At 42.6% G+C, this 21,511-nt stretch overlaps 1 protein-coding gene across 5 annotated transcripts in view; it reads left to right on the top strand.

Moving 5' to 3' along the window:
• The window catches only part of Nrp1 (neuropilin 1), a 142,262-nt gene extending 124,036 nt beyond the window's left edge, over positions 1–18,226 (top strand). For 3 of the 5 annotated variants that reach the window (XM_055617557.1, XM_055617558.1, XM_055617556.1), the window contains exons 13-18: positions 434–493; positions 5,829–5,966; positions 10,534–10,805; positions 11,273–11,369; positions 13,418–13,468; positions 15,318–18,226. In XM_055617557.1, coding sequence (XP_055473532.1) covers positions 434–493; positions 5,829–5,966; positions 10,534–10,805; positions 11,273–11,369; positions 13,418–13,468; positions 15,318–15,607 — 908 coding nt within the window. In that variant the 3' untranslated portion in view covers positions 15,608–18,226. The remainder of the gene's footprint in view (positions 1–433; positions 494–5,828; positions 5,967–10,533; positions 10,806–11,272; positions 11,370–13,417; positions 13,469–15,317) is intronic. The other 2 variants (XM_055617559.1, XM_055617560.1) reach the window with 2 other exon arrangements.
• Positions 18,227–21,511: the final 3,285 nt, after the last annotated feature.

Here is a 21,511-nt window from a genome sequence, read left to right as displayed (position 1 = left end):
AAGTCAGCTCCTGGACCCCACCGACAGCTGAGCGTAGCGGCAGCTTGGAGTGCTGTGTTGCGCGGTGCTGTGTCCCTGGGACTCACCAGCCAGCCGTCCACCCTACTGTGACCCTGCTCTAAGGGGGGAAGTAACACTCCTGAGTGTGACACCTCAGACTGTCCTCTGGCGTCCACATGCCCCTGCACATGTGTGTGAGTCTGCACACACATGTAAACGTATACAAAATGTGCCTAAAATTAAAATAAGACAATTTTATAGTGATGTTTTTGAATTAGGTGTTGTGGTGGACCAAGTATCAGTCAAATACGATCGATCCCGGCAGGAACGACAGTGAGAATTCTTGTGGGGCGTGTCAGTCTGTGAACGTGTAACATTATTGCACGCTACCTCTGTTTCCTTATTTTGGCATGCTACTGCTCTTATTTTTCAGGAGGCGCCACTGTCCTGGCCACAGAGAAGCCAACCATTATAGACAGCACCATTCAATCAGGTACCAAAACCTCAGGTGTCTAGATCCCATGCGTCCCTTCTAATCCCACTCTCAAAGCAGCGTTGCCGCACTTTCTGGCTTCAGGGGCTCCAAAGACCAGGAGAGCGGGAAAGCTGTAAAGGCCACATGCTGTTGGTCCCCAGTAAGCCCCAGCAAACAAGGTTCCTTTTCTCATCAGTCAGTGCCGAATGACAAGTCCCAGCTACCCCCCAGGGAACTGAGAGACATACTTTGTTTAATTGCAGCACAGCTCTGATGTGGCCTGTGTTTGCAAACTAGAAGAAGGAAATCTCACAAGCCACAGCCTAACTATTTATTTTCATCACCATTCTGCAAAATCAAGAGGCGCAAAGTTTGTCTGTTGCGCCTGCCACAGAGTTGGCAGTTTTACAACAGTGCTTACAGTGGGTGTGTCACGAGACTGGCTCAGGAAACCAAGGTTTACACTGTGCCTGGGCAGGGAAGCACCCTGGGAGCAGCCCCTTTTCCTCCAGCTCAGAGGAAAACCCAAGGACTCTGTGCACCAACAGTGCGGGTTATCAAAGGCTGCCCGCTTTTGTTTTCTGTTACTATTCTGTGGCATTCTTCCCCACAGACTCACATGAAGGGAAGCAGTTGTATAAGCAACCAGAGCGTTTGTTTTTTTTTTTTTTTAAAGACTTTGGAGTTAATCATTAGAGGAAGGTGAGAGGGTCAGCTTTCCAGATTCTTCCATTTCCTTTATTGAAGTTCATCCAGGCTTGGCCTCTGCAGTCATTTATTAATGGACCGTGTGGTGTGTATCAATGTTTCCTCCATACTGTGACTGCCTCAGAGAGGACTAGAAAGGACTGCCCTAATTAGCATGCTTCCTTAAAGGCCACTGCTACCATTGACCTGATTAAACCGCAAGGCAAACTTCTATGGAACTTTCCCCTAGTTTTCTGGAAGTCAACTGACAAAATGCTTGCTTCCACATAGCCTAAAACCCCTCAGACATTAGGCAGAGGAACAGTCACCTAAATCCCCCAAATGTTCATACCTTCCTAGATTATAATTTGAGTTTAGGGGCTGTAGCCTGGCATGTTGCTAGGCTCTGAGCCCAGGCCCTAGCAGCCCTAACAAGCTAGGTTTGGTCACCCATCCTCAACAGGTCATTCAAACAAACAAGTAATAGCAACAAGCAGAGAAAGACAATTTATTCAATGCAGACACATTGGGAAGAGGCCCAGTGACCCTGAACTCCATCTTAGAGATTCTGGCATGCCATTTATGTTTAAATAGAAGCAAGAGGTATGCCATCAGCCCGTGTGAAGTCTTCCCAGAGATCAAGTTCTCCCTCTGGCTGGCCCAGGCCTTTCACCCCCAGCATGAGATGTGTGGGAAATTCCAACATTGCTTTAGTAGTGTGATGACAAAGGGAAGCAGCCACGTGTCTCTTAGCAAATATCTCACTCTCACCAGGCTATTACAAGGAGTAAAGCCCTGGTCTGCATGTCCTTAGTGGGGCTTCCCGGAAATGGGACTGTGTGACTGTGGCTGTCTTTGTCCCTCTAGAACCAGGAAGAGGACAAAGCAAGTGAAGTTCTGATGATACCACATACGTTTTAACAGCTCTTCTAGTTTCTTCTCTTGCCAGAAATGATTAGGACCACTCTGAAGTACTGAGCTCCTTTTCTTCATTCATCTAACGTCTCACCTATTAAAAGAGCATAGGTATCTTTGAAAGGAATGAAATTGAAGGTCATGGTGGCCAAACCAGGTGTGGTTTTGGCAACACAGTTGCTTTCACGGGACCTCTAGGTTGTTCTTGTGAAGGTCTTATAAACAGGGGCCTGTCAGCCCTCTCTCAGGGTCTTCTGAAGTCAGAGGGCAGGTGTACAGAGCATGAATCAGTGGGACCTGTTGTTATCACTATCTAGACAAGACTGGTTCAGACAGCCCAGCTGAGCATAGAGGTAGACAATGTGCATATGGCCTCTTGTTTATTCCATTATCTGATTTATGAATCTGGTCTCTGCCTCCTCTCTGGAGGGTCATGAACTGTGTGACCTTTGAAAGATATCCATTCACTATAACCTTCTGGTTAGGTCACTGCATGGACCTCACAGGGACTTCCAGACAGAGGTCCAGCTCAAGCTTAGGATGGCCACACCTAAACTTTGATGCACTCAGGCTTCCCACACTTCACAGGTGACAGCAGACAGGCCCTAAGTCTTCATCAAAATTCTATTTTCCTGAGCAGTTAAAACTAAACAGAATTTATGTTTTGAGGGCTGAGGGGACAGCTCAATGAGTAAAAGCAAGCTTGAGGAGCATGTAGAAATCAGGGCATATGGAGCAATCGTGGAAGTGGAGACAAGCAGATCACAGTGGCTTTGCAGGCCTAGCCTACTGGGCAAGTTCCCGGACCCAGTGAAAGCCTATCATAAAAAACAATATGGATGGTGCTTGAAGAATGGCATCTGAGATTGGCCTCTGACACACACACATGCATTAGCAGGTAGATCTCTGCACACAAACACAGAGAGGAAAGGGTGGGGAGAGTTCATTTTTAAGGATTCTTAACAATATAATAAGCTCAGCAGGAATTCAATATTCATATTGCCTAGGTTGTCATCAGAGGCATAAAAGGCTGTTGATGCTTGGGCAGAAAGTGCCAAGACCCCTGTTTAATGCAGTTCTCTTTGCAGAGGACTTTCACCCTTGAGGGTCTTTTTACATCACCACAGCAGCTCACAGTAGGTTGGTGACTTATGATTGTGTGGGCTTCCGTACCCTGCTTGCTTGAACTTTAGGCCCAGCTGATGTCTAAGCTGTGATCATACTAGACAGGAGCCTTGACTTGAAAATTAAGTCCTTGCTTACATCCTGTGCTTAATGACTCAACTGCAGGCAAGATCAGTTCAGCAGCACAGCTGCCATTTGCTCACAGAGGCCATAAATTGCTTTAAGCTCAGAATATTGTTTCCTGCTATTTTTAAGAAGGGATTTAGTCCAATTATTACTATTGAATTTAATGAGAACTGCGCACAACTCCAGGATCTGGGTAATAATTTAAAAGCTTAGCTGTCAGTGTCCTTATATCTTTGTATCTTTCCTCCACTTGACTTTATTTGCTTCCTCTCTCCCTCTTTTATTATTCTTTCCTGATCCCTTTGCAGTGTTCTTTCACCCTCTACAAATGTTCTGTCGCCTTTGTATCTGGGCTTGAATTGTCAGCACTGAGCTACACATTCTGCAAACCAGATTCCTGCCCCTCTAAAATGCATTCATTAAAAAAAATGAATTAGATGGGCATAAGCTATTAAAACAGGACAAGAAGTCAAGAAGGTTCAATACAATGTAAAGGTAGATCCCTAGTTAAATTCTAGGACTGGCCAGGCCACTGGGAGAAGAAAGTGGCCTGCTACCCACTAGGAGAAGGGCAATATGAGGAGCATCTTTCTTCTTGTCCTAGTCACTGCTAAAACACCAAGTTCATAAGCTTTATGATGCCATCAAAATGTTAGCCAACATAGTGTATGCACGGTGTGATATTTTTTTGGACCGTGGAGCAAAGTTTATGTGTTAGCTATGTGAAGGCTTTCCGCCCTCTTGAATATCTTACAAAACAGACTGAAGGAAAAAAAAAAAGTCCAAACCTCACACTTTCACATCAGCATTTCCTACCATGAAATTGCACAATAGTACATTCAGGGCAAGGATGTTGACCATGTCATCTGCAAAAGTCAGTTTTGCTACCCAAGGGCAGTAACTTCAGGAGAGATTTTTTTTTTTTTTTGAGCCTTATAAAGTCCCAGTTTATGCTTTAGTATCTTACACAAGAAAAGCCCCTCTCCTTTGACACTCAAGCTATCCTTTTGCATTAGCTGAGCATGCGCACAATGAACACTTCACGTGATCAACTTCTCTTTTGGAACAGCTCTGCCCACCCTTTGGGTGGTCACCTTACCTCTTTATTATAAGGACTTACATCTCACTTCCTTCTGATTATTCAGATGGTGAGTTCCTTACAAAATCCGACATTTGCACTTGAAAACCAAAACATGCAAAGCAAATCGTCCTTATCTATTTACTAAATCTTCCTATTAAAATCCCTCCCTATATTGTTAATGGGGGGAGGGGCACTGGAGAGAACTGAAAGAGCAATAGAAGAACTTTGTGTTAAACACTTGGGGAAATTAAAGAAATGCTCAAAAGGAGACCTGCTCTCCGCCTGACCCTAAGACATCCCATAATAGCAGGCTTTCCTTTATTTTTACGCAGCAACTCTTTTTAGACTCCACTTGAGTTGGGCAGACCGCCCTGATGCAGCTCTGTCTGACTCAATACTTCCATCTTGTGGACGCCTAGTCTCAGGCTTGTTCTGCGTGGGGACAGGAAGGCACAATGAATGATCTCATCTTTGGAATAGTTTTTAGCCTCTGCTGACTCCTACTCCTGCCAAACAACACTCTACTATCACTGTTTTTTTGTTTTTGTTTTTCTTTTTTTCAGTACTTACAAACTCGAGGGCCTTTCATAGAACCGGTGGAATATATGAAAGACTTTGGGGTTAAAGAGAACTGAGGTCAGACGCCTTCCTACAAACCCATTTATGCTTTCAGCTTCCAAAGACAGCATTTGGAAAAATTTTTAAAGTATTTCTGAAGGGTCGATGTTTAAATGAGTTGGGGCTTTATATGACCTCAAATTGAGGTTTTAAGTGGAGTGAACAATTTATATGCAAATTTAGAAATTCACTAAAGAAAGGATTTATTCTGAAATTAATTGACCTTGTGGAAAGCACAGAAGAAAAAAAAAATAATCTCAGCAAAACGCTTCAGTCATTCCTCCCTGACACAAGTCTTGGTTCATCAGCTGGTGTGATGAGAAGGGATTTCAGGGCCAGGCTTCCTGCCAAGGCACATCCCAGCTTTGGAGCCTTACAACCAATCTCTAATAAGAATCCTTTCATTGATGGATATCAATGTTGATGGTTCATCCTCAATAAGATTACCTTTCATGTTGGCTGTTGTGCAAAACAGGGAAAATGCCACTGATGCCCAAATCACATGTAAAACTTGGAAAGTAGCCTTCCCGGAAGCCTTACATAAACCCAATTTGATGGGCAACCCTAACCTTTTTAAAGTTTAACAAAAAAATGATAATATTAAATGTGACTTCACAAACATTGTGAGTTGTTCATGTGTCTGTTAGTTTCTTGGTAATCATGGGTTTTGTGGGTTTCCTATAGCTTTGGAACAAATATGGAATTATCTTTCAAAGAATGTTTCCCAGGAGAATATTAATGGCCTTCCTGATGCTGGTGGTTAATTCTCCCTTTGTGTCTGTCTGTCCTTCCCCACTGAAGAGTTCCCAACATACGGCTTTAACTGTGAGTTTGGCTGGGGTTCTCACAAGACATTCTGCCACTGGGAGCATGACAGCCACGCACAGCTCAAGTGGAGTGTGCTGACCAGCAAGACAGGGCCCATTCAGGACCACACAGGTAAGAGTGCTGCCACGGCTCCGTGCTAGGCACACCTTTGGTTACCAGGGACAGTTCCTGACAGCTGTAGCTTTATACGGGTGAGAAGCAATACTAGAAGCATTCACTGGTGGGTTTGTTTTCTGGAATTCTCAAGGATTCTTTCCTCAGTGGAGAGAGGCTTGGGGCAAGAATAGAAATTCTGACTGAGTCTGACCACTGGTTAGCCTCCCTCAAAAACAAAGTGAGAAAGGATGGGAGAGCCATGCTTACTTTTACCAACGTCAACGTTAGGCATATTCAGTGAACTCAAATTCATTCTAGTTTTTCCAGACTTTTACTAAGGACAACTTTAACCATTTTCAGTAGTAGGGAACAAAACAGCTTAAAACCAGGCATGAGACATGCCTGCAATCCTAGTACTCAGGAGGGGCAAACCGGAGGATCTGAAGTTCAGGGCCATCTTGGCTACATACGGAGTTCCAGGCCTGCATGGCCATGTGAGATCGTGTCTCAGAAAAGACACACTAGTGCCCAGTGTCTCTTTGTATGCAAGCATGCCTCCTCAGTGACTGCAGCCTCCCAGACTCTGCAGCAGCGCATGACCAGGTGGCTGGGAATGGAACGAGTACAGACAGCTGTACTCACTGTGTTCCCCACACACCCCACCTCACACCACACTCCTGAATTGTATTCAGTAGCACCCCATGAAAAGACTCCTAAATTAAGTGTTTAGGGTGCTGAAGTAGCCCTAAATTTCCACATGCCAGCTCTGGGGGTGGCTGGTTTATGGACTTCCAGATGGGTACAAGGTACCCCACCTCTTTCCCATACTGCCACTCACTTTTCTGTGATGAAGAGGCCTCTTTCTGCCACAGCTACCTCCTTTCCTAATGAGAGTGACAAGGAAATTGGATAAAATTGGACTCCTTCAATTCCGAGACACTTTCCATTGAATCTTAAGACAAGCGGTTTTAGAAAACTTAAAATACTTTGACTGTAAATGGCGCTGTACACATAAATGGCATCAGATTAACTAAATGCAATTAGCTGAGATGAAGGCAGTAATGGTGGAAAAATGGATGCAGAGTGAAGTGAAATGGCTCAGTAGGACCTGACATTCAAAGGGGGTGAAAAGCTACGTTAGCCAGAAACAAAAGCTAAAAGGCTCAAAGAAGTGGAGTGCTAACTGAGAAAACGAAGACACAGTTCCCGACCCAGAATCTGATAGAATGTCTGAAAGGGAAACAGCAGTGCTTTGTGCACTGGAGAATCAGAAGAAGAATACATTTCTTGGATTCGCAGTAGATAGAGAAGGGTGATTCCTTCGGACTACGTGGCTCCTTTGTTTTCCCGGCCACTGAGACTGACTGGCAGTTGGCTCTGCCTTAATTAGAAAGAGCCTCCCATTGCATGAGAGAAATGTGATCATCTGGGAGAGGTAGGCATGCCTGGCAAGGAAAAGGTAGGAATGTGTGTACAAGGAGCAATCTAAATGAAAGTAGCCCCCACCTGCTAACTCTCATGAACTTGGGTTTTCACTGGATATTGACTTTTTTTTTTTTTTTTTGAGACAAGACTCATTCATGCCAGAGGTGGTCTTAAATTCTCACTTTTAGCTGATGACAACCTTGAGTTTCTAATCCTCCTGCCTCTATCTTGGAGGGCTAGGGTTATAGGCATATGCCACCACACCCAGATTTATATGGTGCTGGAGAATGAGCCCAGGGCTTCATGCATGCTAGGCAAGCTCTGTACAAACTGAGCTATAACTCCAGCCCTGCACTTTCTAATAATACTTGGAAGCTAGGCACAGTGCTGCTCGCTAGATTCCTAGCCCTTAGCATGAAGACACAAGTTCAAGGCCAGCCCAGGCTGCATAGTGAAACCGCTTCTTAAAAGTAATGCTAATGATATTTGAAACTTTACAAATTAAACGTTGAAGCATTTTAAAAGTATTACTGCTTAAGTAAAAATTTTTTTTTTAAATTTTTTTGAATGTACAAGAACCCCACTGTGTTTTGTGCCCTTGACTATAGAAATGGATCTGTGGACCTCTTTATAAACAACTCCAGCTTTGAACAAATGTTGTTGAAGCAGGCTGTTTATCTGCAGCTGCTGTGCTCAGCACTGGAAATATAGGTACAATTAGCTCCCATATGTGTCTCACCTTAAATGGCACGATGTTTGCATAAAACCTACCTACATTTACCTTCAGATAAAAAGATTTACATTTTAATTATAATACCTAATATAATAAAAATGCTGTGTGACTCCTTATTGTGTGTTTTTTAGGAGAAAATTGGTGTTTTTTCAGTATGGACATAATTTGCAGTACTTTCTATCTGAAGCTTGTTGAATTCAAAAGTCCAAAGGACTTGAACATGAACTTTTTAAACCCATAATGTCTGTGGATGCTGAGGGAGGCTAAAGAGGAGGGCCTGGTGTCTAGTAGCAGGTGGAAGCCATCACAGTGTGGCTGTAGGGTGCTCAGTGGCAGGTGTGCAGTGAGCGTAAACGAGAACCCCGTCGGTTCAGGGAGATGGTTCTACAGGAGAGTGCCTGTCATGAAGACAGGAGGATGTGAATTGAGATCTCCAGCGCCTACATAAAAGCCGGGCATGGCCTGTGCACCTATAATCCCACTGTTGGGGAGACTAGAGGGTCTTTGGGGCTGATGGTTAGCCAGTCTAACCAAATCAGGGACTCAAGATTCACAGAGAGACTAGTCTTAAAACGAAGTGGGAAAGTGGTTGAGGAATGCCCACCATACATTACTGCCCCCCCCCACACACACATGCATCATGCACACACATAGACTCGCATGTAATTATAACTCAGGAGATCAAAGGAAATTTCTCTGAGAGATAGTACCAGAGTGTAGTTGGGATAAAAGCTTCATGTGCAGCAGTTAGACTGGTGGCAGAGTACGGACCACATAATCTGTTTCCTCCCTTCAACATTCTGACTTTGGTATTTTTCCCAAAGGATCAATCAGGAGGCAGGCACAGGACAGGTGTAGGTTTTCCCTGTGCATCTCAGTGGACCAACCTGCCACTCACTGAGGCAATGATATTGTCACAAAGACAGACACCAGGTCTTGGCAGGGGAATAAGAGAAACCCAGGAGTACCAGAGTCAGCAGGCACTGAGGGTACACGCCCCACAAGGGCAGAAGGAAATGCCCTGTAGTGGCTCACACACATCTGGAGCAGTGACCTGTGTCCACCCTTCCTTATGGCTCCATTCACTGACTTAATAAGAGCATCTGTGAGAGCTGAGGTTGATTGCCCAGTAAGGGAAGAGAGCTGCCTACTGAGACAATTAGATACTCAGATACTACTGAAACCAAGCCTGAGGACATGCCCTCACATGCACAGTGAAAAGGTACCTCACAGGTTTGCAAGTCTGTGGGGCCATGAAGGAAACACCCTGCCGCCCTCTAAGACCTGGCCGTCACATCATATTTCCAGTTACATCAGGCAAGGTGTGCAAGTTTGTGATTCCTATTCATAGAGCAAAAGGTGGCCCACAAGTTGTGTGTTTAGACCAGGTGGAAGCAAGAACAAATGTTCCCACTGGGGGTGATTAAAGCAGAGCCAACAGCAAGTCCTCATGGCGCCACAACATCTCCATTGCCAAAACAGCATGTTCAAATGAGCCTTAGAAATACAGACTTGCTTCTCTTTGGACCAGAAGCCCAGCAAACAAAAGCAGGCTCTCAGGTGAGAATCAAATTCTTGGGCACAGTTGAGAAATCCATAGACCATTAACATAAACAGAATGGAAAATAAGAACAATTTCTAAAGATGTGTAGAGATTAGTGAGATGGCTCAGATGGGGGGAAAAGTTCTTGCTTTGTAAACACAAGGATTCAATCCCTAGAATCCATGTTTGAAAAAGGTGTGGTGGCATAGACTTGTCTCCCTAGCCCTGGGGACAGGTGTTTCCCCGAAGCTTGCTGGCCAGCAAGCCCATACTGTTTGTGGAGTTGTAAGCTATTGAGGCTGTCTCAACAAACAAAGAGTAGCCTCTGAAAAATAATACCCAAGGCTTTCCTCTAGCTTCTACATGCACAGTATGAGCTCCTGAATACATGCGTGCACACAAACACATGCATACACACACACAGTCACACACACAAGAATATATAACTGTATCATTTGGAAAAGTGCAATATCAACAAGCCACATTTAGCAGCCAGCAGATTTTCTTCCCAGTGATTGACATCTTAGCTAATGCCCAGGGTATCTGAGCATACATGGATGTGCTGAAACTTTCCGCAAAGTCTGGAGACAGACTCTGTTTATAGTCTAGCTTTGATAGTATAAAAACATATAAAATTTGTATGCTGGTTCACCGTGATACCATGATCCAGGTAAATAGTACCCAAAGTCCATTCAAAGCCTCTTAGAGCAGGGACACCAGCGCCTATGGGGTTCGCAATAATTGCATCTATTATTTCCACAGGCTGCTTGGTTTTTTGGTCCCACCCAGGAAAATGTTTGTATGGGTAGTACTTGACAGGAGAGAGAGGGAAGTACTATAGATTTTGCTGGTTTCCCTGATACAGAGTTTTGCCTCAGCAGGAGATGGCAACTTCATCTATTCCCAAGCTGATGAAAATCAGAAGGGCAAAGTAGCCCGCCTGGTGAGCCCTGTGGTCTATTCCCAGAGCTCTGCCCACTGCATGACCTTCTGGTATCACATGTCTGGCTCCCATGTCGGCACACTGAGGGTCAAACTGCGCTACCAGAAGCCAGAGGAATATGATCAGCTAGTCTGGATGGTGGTTGGGCACCAAGGAGACCACTGGAAAGAAGGACGTGTCTTGCTGCACAAATCTCTGAAACTGTATCAGGTAAGAGCCCTTCCACAAAGGGAGGGCTGTGGCTGCAGGACAGTGGGATAATGTGTGAAACTCCTTACCACCCTGAACTGTTGCCTCTCTGATGTTTGTCTTGGTGACAGATCTCATTGTCTCTTAGATGGCAGCAGGGAAAGGGAAAAATCCTTCAGCATAACTCATTTCCAAGATGTCACAAATACCATCCCTCTCACTTAAATATTTCTTCCTTTTTAAAGTTTGTCTTATGAAAAATGAATGTGAACAGAGGTTTGAATCATCTCTGCCATGATAGGGAAGATTGAGTAACTCTGCTGTGTCTATATGCAATCTCATGTGTTTAACTTTTGTGCAAGCTCATGAATTTAACTTGCATGCAGTCTCATGAACTTATGGCAAAGCTTCAATTGAGAGAGTGTTTGTAAATATTGATGTTGAAGACAGAACTTTAAAATATTGTGAAAACCATTTCATTTTTTCAGGTTATTTTTGAAGGTGAAATCGGGAAAGGAAACCTTGGTGGGATCGCTGTGGATGACATCAGTATTAACAACCACATATCTCAGGAGGACTGTGCAAGTAAGGATGAAAAAAGTCTTTTCCCTGCAGGGTTCTTAACAAGTGATGGACTTTGCCTTGTCTTAGACCAGAATTCACATGTAAGCAGGGCATAGAAGTGGGCCAGTTCATCTTCACTTACTTCGTCATTTAACCTAGTCACCTAGAAAGTCTGATTGATGCCTCCAGAATCTAAAGACTGTAGCTTACATGTCATATCTGGCATATGGAAACATTTTGATGGTGAGTAGAACACACAGACATCTGGACCATTCTGATATCTGAGTGTGGAAACAAAACAGTGGGTCTTCGGACATGTTTATCGCAGAGAATTGAATTAGTGTTACATTGCCAATCAGTCACAGACACTAACATTCATCACTGTAGTGTAAATAAGTAGATGCTTCTGACTCTGCCGCTAGCTAATGTGACTTGGCGATTCAGAGATCTGCCTAACAGGGTTGTCATGATGACCTTGTACAATCCACACATGAAAGTCAGACATAGAAAGCCAATTCATCCCAGTTCTTGATCCATAATTACAAATATCATCACTAATGACAATGTAATAGCACAGTAATTAGTCTTAGGCTCCATTTGCTACACTGAAACTTTTGTTATACATCATTACATAATAGGCTGTTAATTATAACAGAATGGAATAAGCCTGCTGGGCCAATTGAAGACAAAGGAGGCCTGTTGGCTGGAATGGGTTTTTGGTCATTTCCACAACTTACACGTCTTTTATTATATAACACATTGAATATATGTAATCCTTAAATGGGAAATAGTTTGATACCGTCATTGAAGAAACTGAAAAAGAACAACAGTGAATAATGATCTGCTTTTCATTCTACATTAGGAAACCTCTTCAATGCCATCCTATCCAGCAGTTTCACAAAATGATACAGTTTAATAGTTTGGCTGACATTGGTTTTTTTTTGTTTTTTTTTTTTCAAATGACTCATTACTATGGCTATCTGGTAATTCGAATGTATATTTCCAATAGTTAACCCAGTATGTGTAATACTGTGTTCCTCTCCCAAATTGAGACTAAGAAGGGGATGTTTCAGGGATAGAAAAGCAAATTCCATGAATGAAAACAAAAAGATAAACTCAGTTCAGGCCATTAAGTTCTATCTGGCTGGGTTCTATATACGGAGCAATGTGCCAAGTTGTACATTGAATTAAATGGACGCTGGCTTGTGAGCTTTTTCCTTTAATGGCTTTGGCCTACTTAGATGAACCAATAAAGAGTGGTCTAAAAGGGCTGGTGATACAAGCTGAAGACATGAGCTGGATCCCTAGGACCCAGGCACAGGAGCACACACACAGAACCTCAGCACTGGGGAGGCAGTCACAGGTAGAGCCCTGGAGCTCATGGGCTGACCAATCTACCTGAATCAGTGAGCTCCAGGTCCACTGTCTCAAAAACTTAGATGAAAAGAAATTGAGAAATGATACTTGATTTCAACCTCTGGCCTTCATATGCATATGTACATAATTATATAATTATTCACTAAATATATCTTATTGAACAATCTAGTCATAGGATCTATTAGTACCAACTGCAGATGAACCATTCATATGTACAGATTTACTAAAGTACTTATTATGTATAACACAAGATTTTAAATTCAGGGATACAGGACTCAGGGCTGTACCCAGCCCTAAGGCTCCACTTTGTCCATAAAATTTTATTTTACTTATTTCTGATAAAGCACCGGAAGAACTTTCCTGGCTCAAAGAGCCATTGCGCTATTTCAAAAGTTAGTTTAGCACACACCAACAGTAGGAAGCAGCTATCAGCCTCCTACAGCCTCATAGTGATGGATCCATTCCCATTTGTGTCTCTCATTTTCATCGTTCTTTCACGTTCCACACGCCAAAACCTGTCCGTCTGCCCTTCACAGTGTTTTAATAGCATTTCTGAGTCACGTAAAGGAACACTTTGTGACCTAAACTACGGAAGCCCAGCAGAAAGGTTGGAAGGTTTCCATTGCAGTAGGTGCTTATCATATCGGATTTATTTTATTGGTAATGTAAACATCGCTTCATTTTCTTGTCAGAACCAACAGACCTGGATAAAAAGATCACGGAAATTAAAATTGATGAAACAGGTAAATTCATCTCACTCACCAACCTCTTTACTTTCTTGTGGCTTTGCTGTTTGTACAGAAATGTCTCTGGAATCTTAAAACGCTAGTATGGCCAGGCAGCTCAGAGAAAATGGGACCCTGTGCTTAGGGGAGTGGGTGTGGATTGGATCTTTGTCTGCCCCTAGCTGATAGGAAGTTGGGGGTGCCACTGTGAGGTTGCACTCCCAGGAGTGAGTATGCCCCATTCCTCCCTGCCTGAAACAAAAATCACAAAACGGAAAATTGTGGAGACTATTCATGTAGTCACTTGAAGCCAACAAATTCTTGTGCCTGTTCACCTCCCAGGCAGAATCTTGAGGAGCCTGCCTTCTCTGAGGATCTTGTCCTGTTTTCTTATCCTGGCCTCACATCTGGGGTAACATTGAGGGCAGGACTTACTAAGGAACTTCACACTCCAAGCAGCAAAGGCATGTCGTCTTGAACCCTCAGAGCAATTGCACAAGGCAAGCTTACTCCCATTTGACAGACAGCAAGACTGAAACAGAAGTAGCATAGCTAATTAGGGGTGGCCTTGAGTGTTTGATTAGCTCTAAAATGTGTAGTTTGGGTCAGCACTTCTCGGTGCTCAGGTAGAAGACCTGGACAGCATTCACTGCTGGCATGAGCAGTGAAGATTGCCATCCATCGCCATTGAATATGGCCTACTATATGTACAGCCAGTCACAAATGGAGAATTAATAAACACAGCTCTGTGCTGTTGCAAGTATTAAAACATTTCCAAGTCCACACAGCTGTAAACTTTATTAGAAGTTGTTTCAAAACAATCTTTCATCAAGGGAGAGAGTATTAATATGCCCCCAAGGCTTGTTTTCCCCTGCTTAGGGACTCCCATCTCATATTTTTAGTTTTTGCTGATTGGAATCTCGGTTGATCAGGGCACCATTAAGTAAACACCACACAAGCTTCCCATTAGCATTTCAGTCCTGCTCCTAGCACCAGGTAATTAGGCTCAAAGCCCCCATGCTAATAACTTCTCATGTTCCACTCTAAAGCAAACACATCCCTAGTGACTCCTTTGCAGAGCAGCGTGACAGTCTCCAGCAGCATGACCAGGGTGGTGAAGACACTGATTATTAAACATCTTCTCTTTGGCACAAACACTGTTTCTCAGTCCATGCAACAGTCCTTTCTGCATGACAGGAGTAGGCATTAACTTATTCAGAAAAAAAGTCTCTCTTTCAGTATTACTAGCATCATCTTTGGTTTAAGAGGTGTTCATGGTTTTCTGTGTATAAACCCATAGGGACACCAGGAACAGCATCCCATAGTGGCACCATATTAGGCCTGCCTGGGAGGTCAGGCAGATGTCAGGAGAATGTTTGAATCTACCCACTAAACACACTAGATAACGTGTGACGGAGATTTGACAAAACTTCATGCCTGCACATCTGAGGATGTAGCTCAGCTGGTAGAGTGCTTGCCTAGCGTGCACTAAGCTTTGAGTTTAATCCACAGCAACATAGATAGTAGGCATAGTGGTCCATGCCTACAATCCTAACAACAAGGAAGTGGGGATCAGAAATGCAAGGTCATCCTCTGCTACATGCTGAGTTCAACGCCAGCCTGGGCTTTGAGGCCTTGTCTCAAATATAAACACATCTGTCAGTCTAGACTGATTTAGTTCAGGTTGTAACCTCAGTGTCCATCTCTACAGTCCAGCACAGTCCCCCCCCACCCCACCCCCCGCCTTTCTCCACTCCTCATGCACAGAGGTGAACAATGCCTCCCAAATCCTTCCCTTTTTCCTGATTTTCTGTCTACTCACTTGTAGCCTTTCAGTGTTCATGAGTCAGTCTCTCTCCTTCCTTAGGGAGCACCCCAGGATATGGAGAGGAAGGGGAAGGTGACAAGAACATCTCCAGAAAGCCAGGCAATGTACTTAAGACCCTGGACCCCATCCTGATCACCATCATAGCTATGAGTGCCCTGGGGGTGCTCCTGGGTGCAGTCTGCGGAGTTGTGCTGTATTGTGCTTGTTGGCACAATGGGATGTCTGAAAGAAACCTGTCTGCCCTGGAGAACTATAACTTTGAACTTGTGGATGGAGTAAAATTGAAAAAAGATAAACTGAACCCACAGAGTAATTACTCAGAGGCATGAAGCACGGCGCTGGAGGGAGCACTGGAGGACAGCGGAGGTGCGGGACTCTTGCTCTGCTTTCACTGTAAGCTGGGAAGGGCGTCCATGACGCCACACCAGGCTTTTCTCAGGAGCTTCAATGAGCGTCACCACAGACACAAGCAGGTGACTGAGGTGACAACAGGAATCGTGTACAGCCCACTTTCTTCTCTCGGTTTCATTTGGGTAATCAGAAGCCAGTTGAGACTAAGTGTGACTGACTTCATGGTTCATCCTCTTTTCCCCCACCTTTATTTCTCTCTCTCTCCTTACCCTGTGGTGGATTCTTCTCGGAAACTGCAAAATCCAAGATGCTGGCACCAGGCATTGTTCAGTGGGCCCTTTTGATGGACATGTGACCTGTAGCCCAGTGCCCAGGGCATATTAGCATTAACTACATTTCGTGGGATGGCAACATCCACCTTTGCATCGCTACCTGCGGCGAGCACAGAAAAAAAAAAAAAAAAAAAAAAAAGAATCAGACTATTTTGTTTGCAAAGTACTGTGGCCTCAGTACCCATATAGCGTGTCCGCTCTGTTTACCAAGCAATATCAACAGATTTTCTTGATGTTTTCCAGTGTTGTACTGAATCTCGTGTTTGTGACCTCCACTCAGAATACCATACCGTGCAGCCACCAAACTACTGGCCCCGGGTGTCCCGCTGATGAGCACCACAAAAGTCCTCGGCACTGGCTAGTCTTCGTCCTCTCAAGTGCCTTTTTGTTTGTACTGGTTCCTTGTGTCCCGTGGATGAGCTACTCTGTTTCTGGTGAAAACCCTTCTCTTCAATCGGACCTGGTGGCCCACTGACTAAGAAGAAAGTATATTTTAGTGTGCGACGCCAACCCTGGGAAGGCAAGGGCTCTGAAGACCTGGCAATGTGGCGTGATCGTTCTGCTTTTTTCTGAAGTTCAATGTCATATCTCTTGACCCTTTGTATAAAGCTGCAATGTTCTCTCTCATTGTTCTTTCCTATGGAATGTATTTTCAGATGTAAACTCTTGGCTCTTTCCTTTCTCTGTTCTTTGTTTTTTTTTTTTTTTTTTTTTGTTTTGTTTTGTTTTGTTTTGTTTTTGTTTTTGTTTTTGTTTTTCCTCTCTCTCTTAGAATGGAAGCATTTGCCACTGCCATTAGAATGAACCTTGCAGCTTTAACCTGCTGGCAATGGCGAACAATTTTACTAGACTTTATGTTTTAAGATAATTAAGTAAGAGGAATTCCTAACTTTGTCCTCCAAAGTCTAACTTTGGGTTTCTTGTTAACTGGTTAAAGTGACAGTATCTTTTTTCCTTAAGCCATGTGCCCATCCATTCTGATTAGATTGATATTTGATATGAATGTTTGTGTCTAACGGAAGTCATAAGTTGAAAGAGAAAAGAATGCCAACTGGCTTTCAGATAAGAGCCACAGGAAGCACTGAATAAAATCTCCGAGTCTAAAAGGACCTGAAATTTTTACATCCAAATAATGAGCCCTGAGAACCTTCTGGCTTGTTATTGGATCAGAGGGGGAGAGTGAAAAGAACAGCTCATTTAAGAAATAAACAATAAATCTGATGCCTGAGGCAAAACTATGTTAAGACCAGGCAGAAGGGGCACATAAAATCAAAACAAATGTTTAGAACAACCCATTCAGCAGAACCTCTGAAAAAAAAAATAAATAAATGCTTCTAGAAACTTCCAAGGCCCATAAAGGAAAAAAAAAAAAAAAAAAAAAAAAGCCTATCTTAGGGCTGGCAAGACATAAGCCTCAACAGCACAAAGAGGTAAATAACTTAACACAGAGCAGCTTCCGGCTGGTGAATTTCTGTCTTGCTGAGCTGTACGCAAGAACCCCAAGCTCTCTCCTTTCCTTGTGTGGCTGTAGGTCTAACTCAGTTATGTTTCTTAGAGATCACCTTTGCTTCCCGAACAAACGGCTTGTTCACCCTGGTTTAATGGGATTGAGAATGTCTTTTTTCCAGGAAAGTATTGATCACTAGAGAGAGAGAGAGAGAGAGAGAGAGAGAATGTTTTTATTCCCAGGAGCATCTATTCACTTGTTATAATCGTACTGGGAGGAAAGCATTAAGTAAGACTTTGTTTCTAAGGCAACAGACTTTACCATTGTCCTCAGCCAAGGAAAAATGATACTGCAACTTTAAATTTTAAAGTACCTTGCACTGATAAATATATTTAAAAGTTATATGTTTATAAAGTTATTAATTTGTAAAGGCAGTGTTACAAAATGTTCAGTTTATATTGTTTTAGATTCTTTCGTAATTTTTAAAGGTGTAAAATAACATATTTTTTCTTTATTGAAATCTATAAGACTTTCTGTAGTAAGATGTCTCATTTTATGGTATCTTATTGCTTCATGTTTTGTACCCTCATAAAATTTTGTGCAAATTTTTTTTACAGAAATTTTTATTTTCTATGATAATATGTATGACACTTGTAAATTGTTGTTTCAAAATGAACAGCGAAGCCTTAACTTGAAATGACATTTGTATTCTCTGAGTAGCATAAAAACCACCTAGAATGAACTGTAACTTAAGCTCCAAACTACACATTCCAAAGAAGCAGTTGAATTAAACATTTTCATAAAAATCTTAAACCTGATGGCTGTTGTTCCATTAGCTCTGTTCTTGTTAAAGATACTGGGGTCAGACCACTTTCTGGGACTTTTCAGGATTTAAGTTATCTTTTCAAACTAATCTCACAGTGGATAGAGAGCAAGGAGATGCTTTCCGAGATGGGAAGCTGAAACCAGCACTTTAGAGCTGAGCGAGACAGAACTGGTCTCTAAGTGGACATTTTCCCACCCAAATTCTATCGGTTTTTATATCCACATGGTGAAGTTGGTTTTATGATATTAACAGATTGCTATTGGTGAGTTTTGCCTCTGTAAGAAATAGGTAGGGAATGCATACTAAATTTAGGGAAAGGGGAAAACTGAGCATGGTGTTGGGGAAATGAAATGCCTATTCCTTTGGGAACCAAAACAATAGAAAAAATAGTGACATGACAGCCTCCCTGAGCCCAAAAAGGACAAAAAGTGTTGCGCCAAAACATGTTAACTAGATCCTCTAGAAAGCCTGTCACAACAGTGCTAGCAGAACCCCTCCCCAACTCCACAAGGGTTACTTGTCTGCCCACCTCAAGGGCAGAAAACCTCAGCCCAGAGAGTACTGGACTATGGCCTGCACCCCATGCTCCAGCCAGGAAGTCATGTTTCCTCTACTGCCTGCTTTCCTGGGTACTAAAACCATCTCCCAGGACTTACCCAAGAATACAGAATGCGCCCTTCTGTGTGTGTTTTTAGGTCTTTACCTAGAAAGAAAATAAAATCAGGTAGTCCCTTCACTGAAATTAAATTCTACTGACATTCAAGGACATTTCCAGAAAACACGATGCATGCAAGCAAGCTGTTTATCAGAATTAATCTAGATAGGTTTTATTTATTTCAGTTTGGTTTTGTTGTTTGCTTTTTTGTTTTGTTTTGTTTTTGAGGTAGGGGCTCATGTAGCCCAGGCTAGCCTCACTATGCAGCCTTGAATTTCTGATCCTCCTACCTCTGCCTCTGAGGTGATGAGAGGTATATGCCAGGTTTATACAGAGTTAAAGATGGAACACAGAACTTCATGCATGCTAGGTAAGCACTCTGTCAGCTGAGCCCCAGCCCCTAAACATTGTTCTAGAGCAATGCGAGGACCACGGGGCTTACTGTCTCTGTTTCTTTTGAGGCTTTAAACTCGGAAGCTTCTCATTCCTTTCTTCTCCCTGGATGGTAGTTGAGCTAAGCATTGCTTTTTGTTTAATAAATCACTGTATGATACTTCTCAAATTTTTGAGTTAAAACATCATGAGGATTGACACACTTAATTTAAACATGAAAATTATTTACTGTCCTGTTTCCTGTGTGTCTTGATAACTTACTGCCACTGAGGCTGAATGTATTATCCATGCAAATCAAAGACATTGCCTAATGTTTCCATTTGGTAATTCTTCTGGGGTCACTCATATATACTATCATATCATCTGCAAATAGTGATAATTTGACTTCTTCCTTTCCCATCTGTATCCCCTTGATCTCCTTCAACTGTCTTATTGCTCTAGCAAGGACTTCCAGCACTATGTTGAAGAGATATGGAGACAGTGGGCAGCCTTGTCTTGTCCCTGATTTCAGTGGGATTGCTTTAAGTTTCTCTCCGTTCAGTTTGATGTTGGCTATAGGCTTGCTGTAAATCGCCTTTACTATGTTTAGATATGTGCCTTGTATCCCTGATCTCTCCAGTACTTTAAACATGAATGGATGTTGGATTTTGTCAAATGCTTTTTCAGCATCTAGGGAGATTATCATGTGTTTTTTTTTTCTTTCAGTTTGTTAATATGGTGGATCACATTGATGGATTTCCGTATATTGAACCACCCCTGCATACCTGGGATGAAGCCTACGTGGTCATAGTGGATAATATCTTTGATGTGTTCTTGGATTCGGTTTGCAAGTATTTTGTTAAGTATTTTTGCATCAATGTTCATAAGGGAGATTGGCCTGAAATTCTCTTTCTTTGTTGAGTCTTTGTGAGGTTTAGGTACCAAGGTGATTGTGGCTTCATAGAATGAAGTTTGGTAATGTTCCTTCTGTTTCTATTTTGTGGAATAGTTTGAAGAGAATTGGAGTTAGCTCTTCTTTGAAGGTCTGGTAGAATTCTGCGCTGAAGCCATCTGGTCCTGGGCTTTTTTTGGATGGGAGACTTTTGATGACTGCTTCTATTTCTTTGGGGGTTATAGGACTATTTAATTGACTTACCTGGTCCTGATTCAGCTTTGGTAAGTCAAATCGATCAAGAAAATTGTCCATTTCATTTAGGTTTTCAAATTTTGTTGAGTATAGACTTTTGAAGTAAGTCCTAATGATTGTTTGGATTTCCTCAGTGTCTGTAGTTATGTCCCCCTTTTCATTTCTGATTTTGTTGATTTGGGTGGTGTCTCTCTACCTTTTAGTTAGCTTGGCTAAGGGTTTGTCAATCTTGTTGATTTTCTCAAAGAACCAGCTCTTGGTTTCATTGATTCTTTGAATTGTTTTATTTGTTTCTAATTGATTGATTTCAGCCCTGAGTTTGATTATTTCCAGCCATCTACTCCTTTTTGGTGTGTCTGCTTCTTCTTTTTCTAGGGTTTTTAAGTGGGCCATTAAGTTGCTTGAATGAGCTGTCTCGAATTTCTTCTTGAAGGCACTTAGTGCTATGAACTTTCCTCTTAGCACTGCTTTCATTGTGTCCCACAAGTTTGGGTATGTTGTGTCTTCATTTTCATTGAGTTCTAGAAAGGCTTTAATTTCTTTCTTTATTTCTTCCCTGACCCAGCTGTCATTTAGTAACAAGTTGTTCAGTTTCCATGTGTGTGTAGGCTTTTTGCTATTTCTGTTGTTGTTCAAGTCCAGCTTTATTCCATGGTGATCAGACAGGATACAAGGGATTATTTCAGTCTTCTTGTATCTGTTGAGGCTTGCTTTGTGACCAACTATATGGTCTATTTTGGAAAAGGTTCCATGAGGTGCTGAGAAGAAGGTAAATTCTTTTGTGTTTGGGTGTAAAGTTCTGTAAATGTCTGTGAGGTCCATTTGATTCATGACCTCTGTCAGAGATATTGTTTCTTTGTTTAATTTCTGTTTTGTTGACCTGTCCTTTGTTGAGAGTGGGGTGTTGAAGTCTCCCACTATTAATGTGTGGGGATCTATATGTGGTTTAAATTTTATCAATGTTTCTTTTACAAATGTGGGTGCTCTTGTATTTGGGGCATAGATGTTCAGGATTGTGATGTCTTCCTGGTGTAATTTTCCCTTGATGAGTATGAAGTGTCCTTCCTCATCTCTTTTTATTAATTTTGGTTGAAAGTCTATTT

The sequence above is a fragment of the Psammomys obesus genome, unplaced genomic scaffold, assembly GCF_907164565.1.
Source record: "Psammomys obesus unplaced genomic scaffold, mPsaObe1.curated_primary_1811, whole genome shotgun sequence".
Lineage (NCBI taxonomy): Eukaryota > Metazoa > Chordata > Mammalia > Rodentia > Muridae > Psammomys > Psammomys obesus.
Note: the sequence above shows the minus strand (reverse complement) of the source record. Positions and strands in the feature narration are given on the sequence as shown.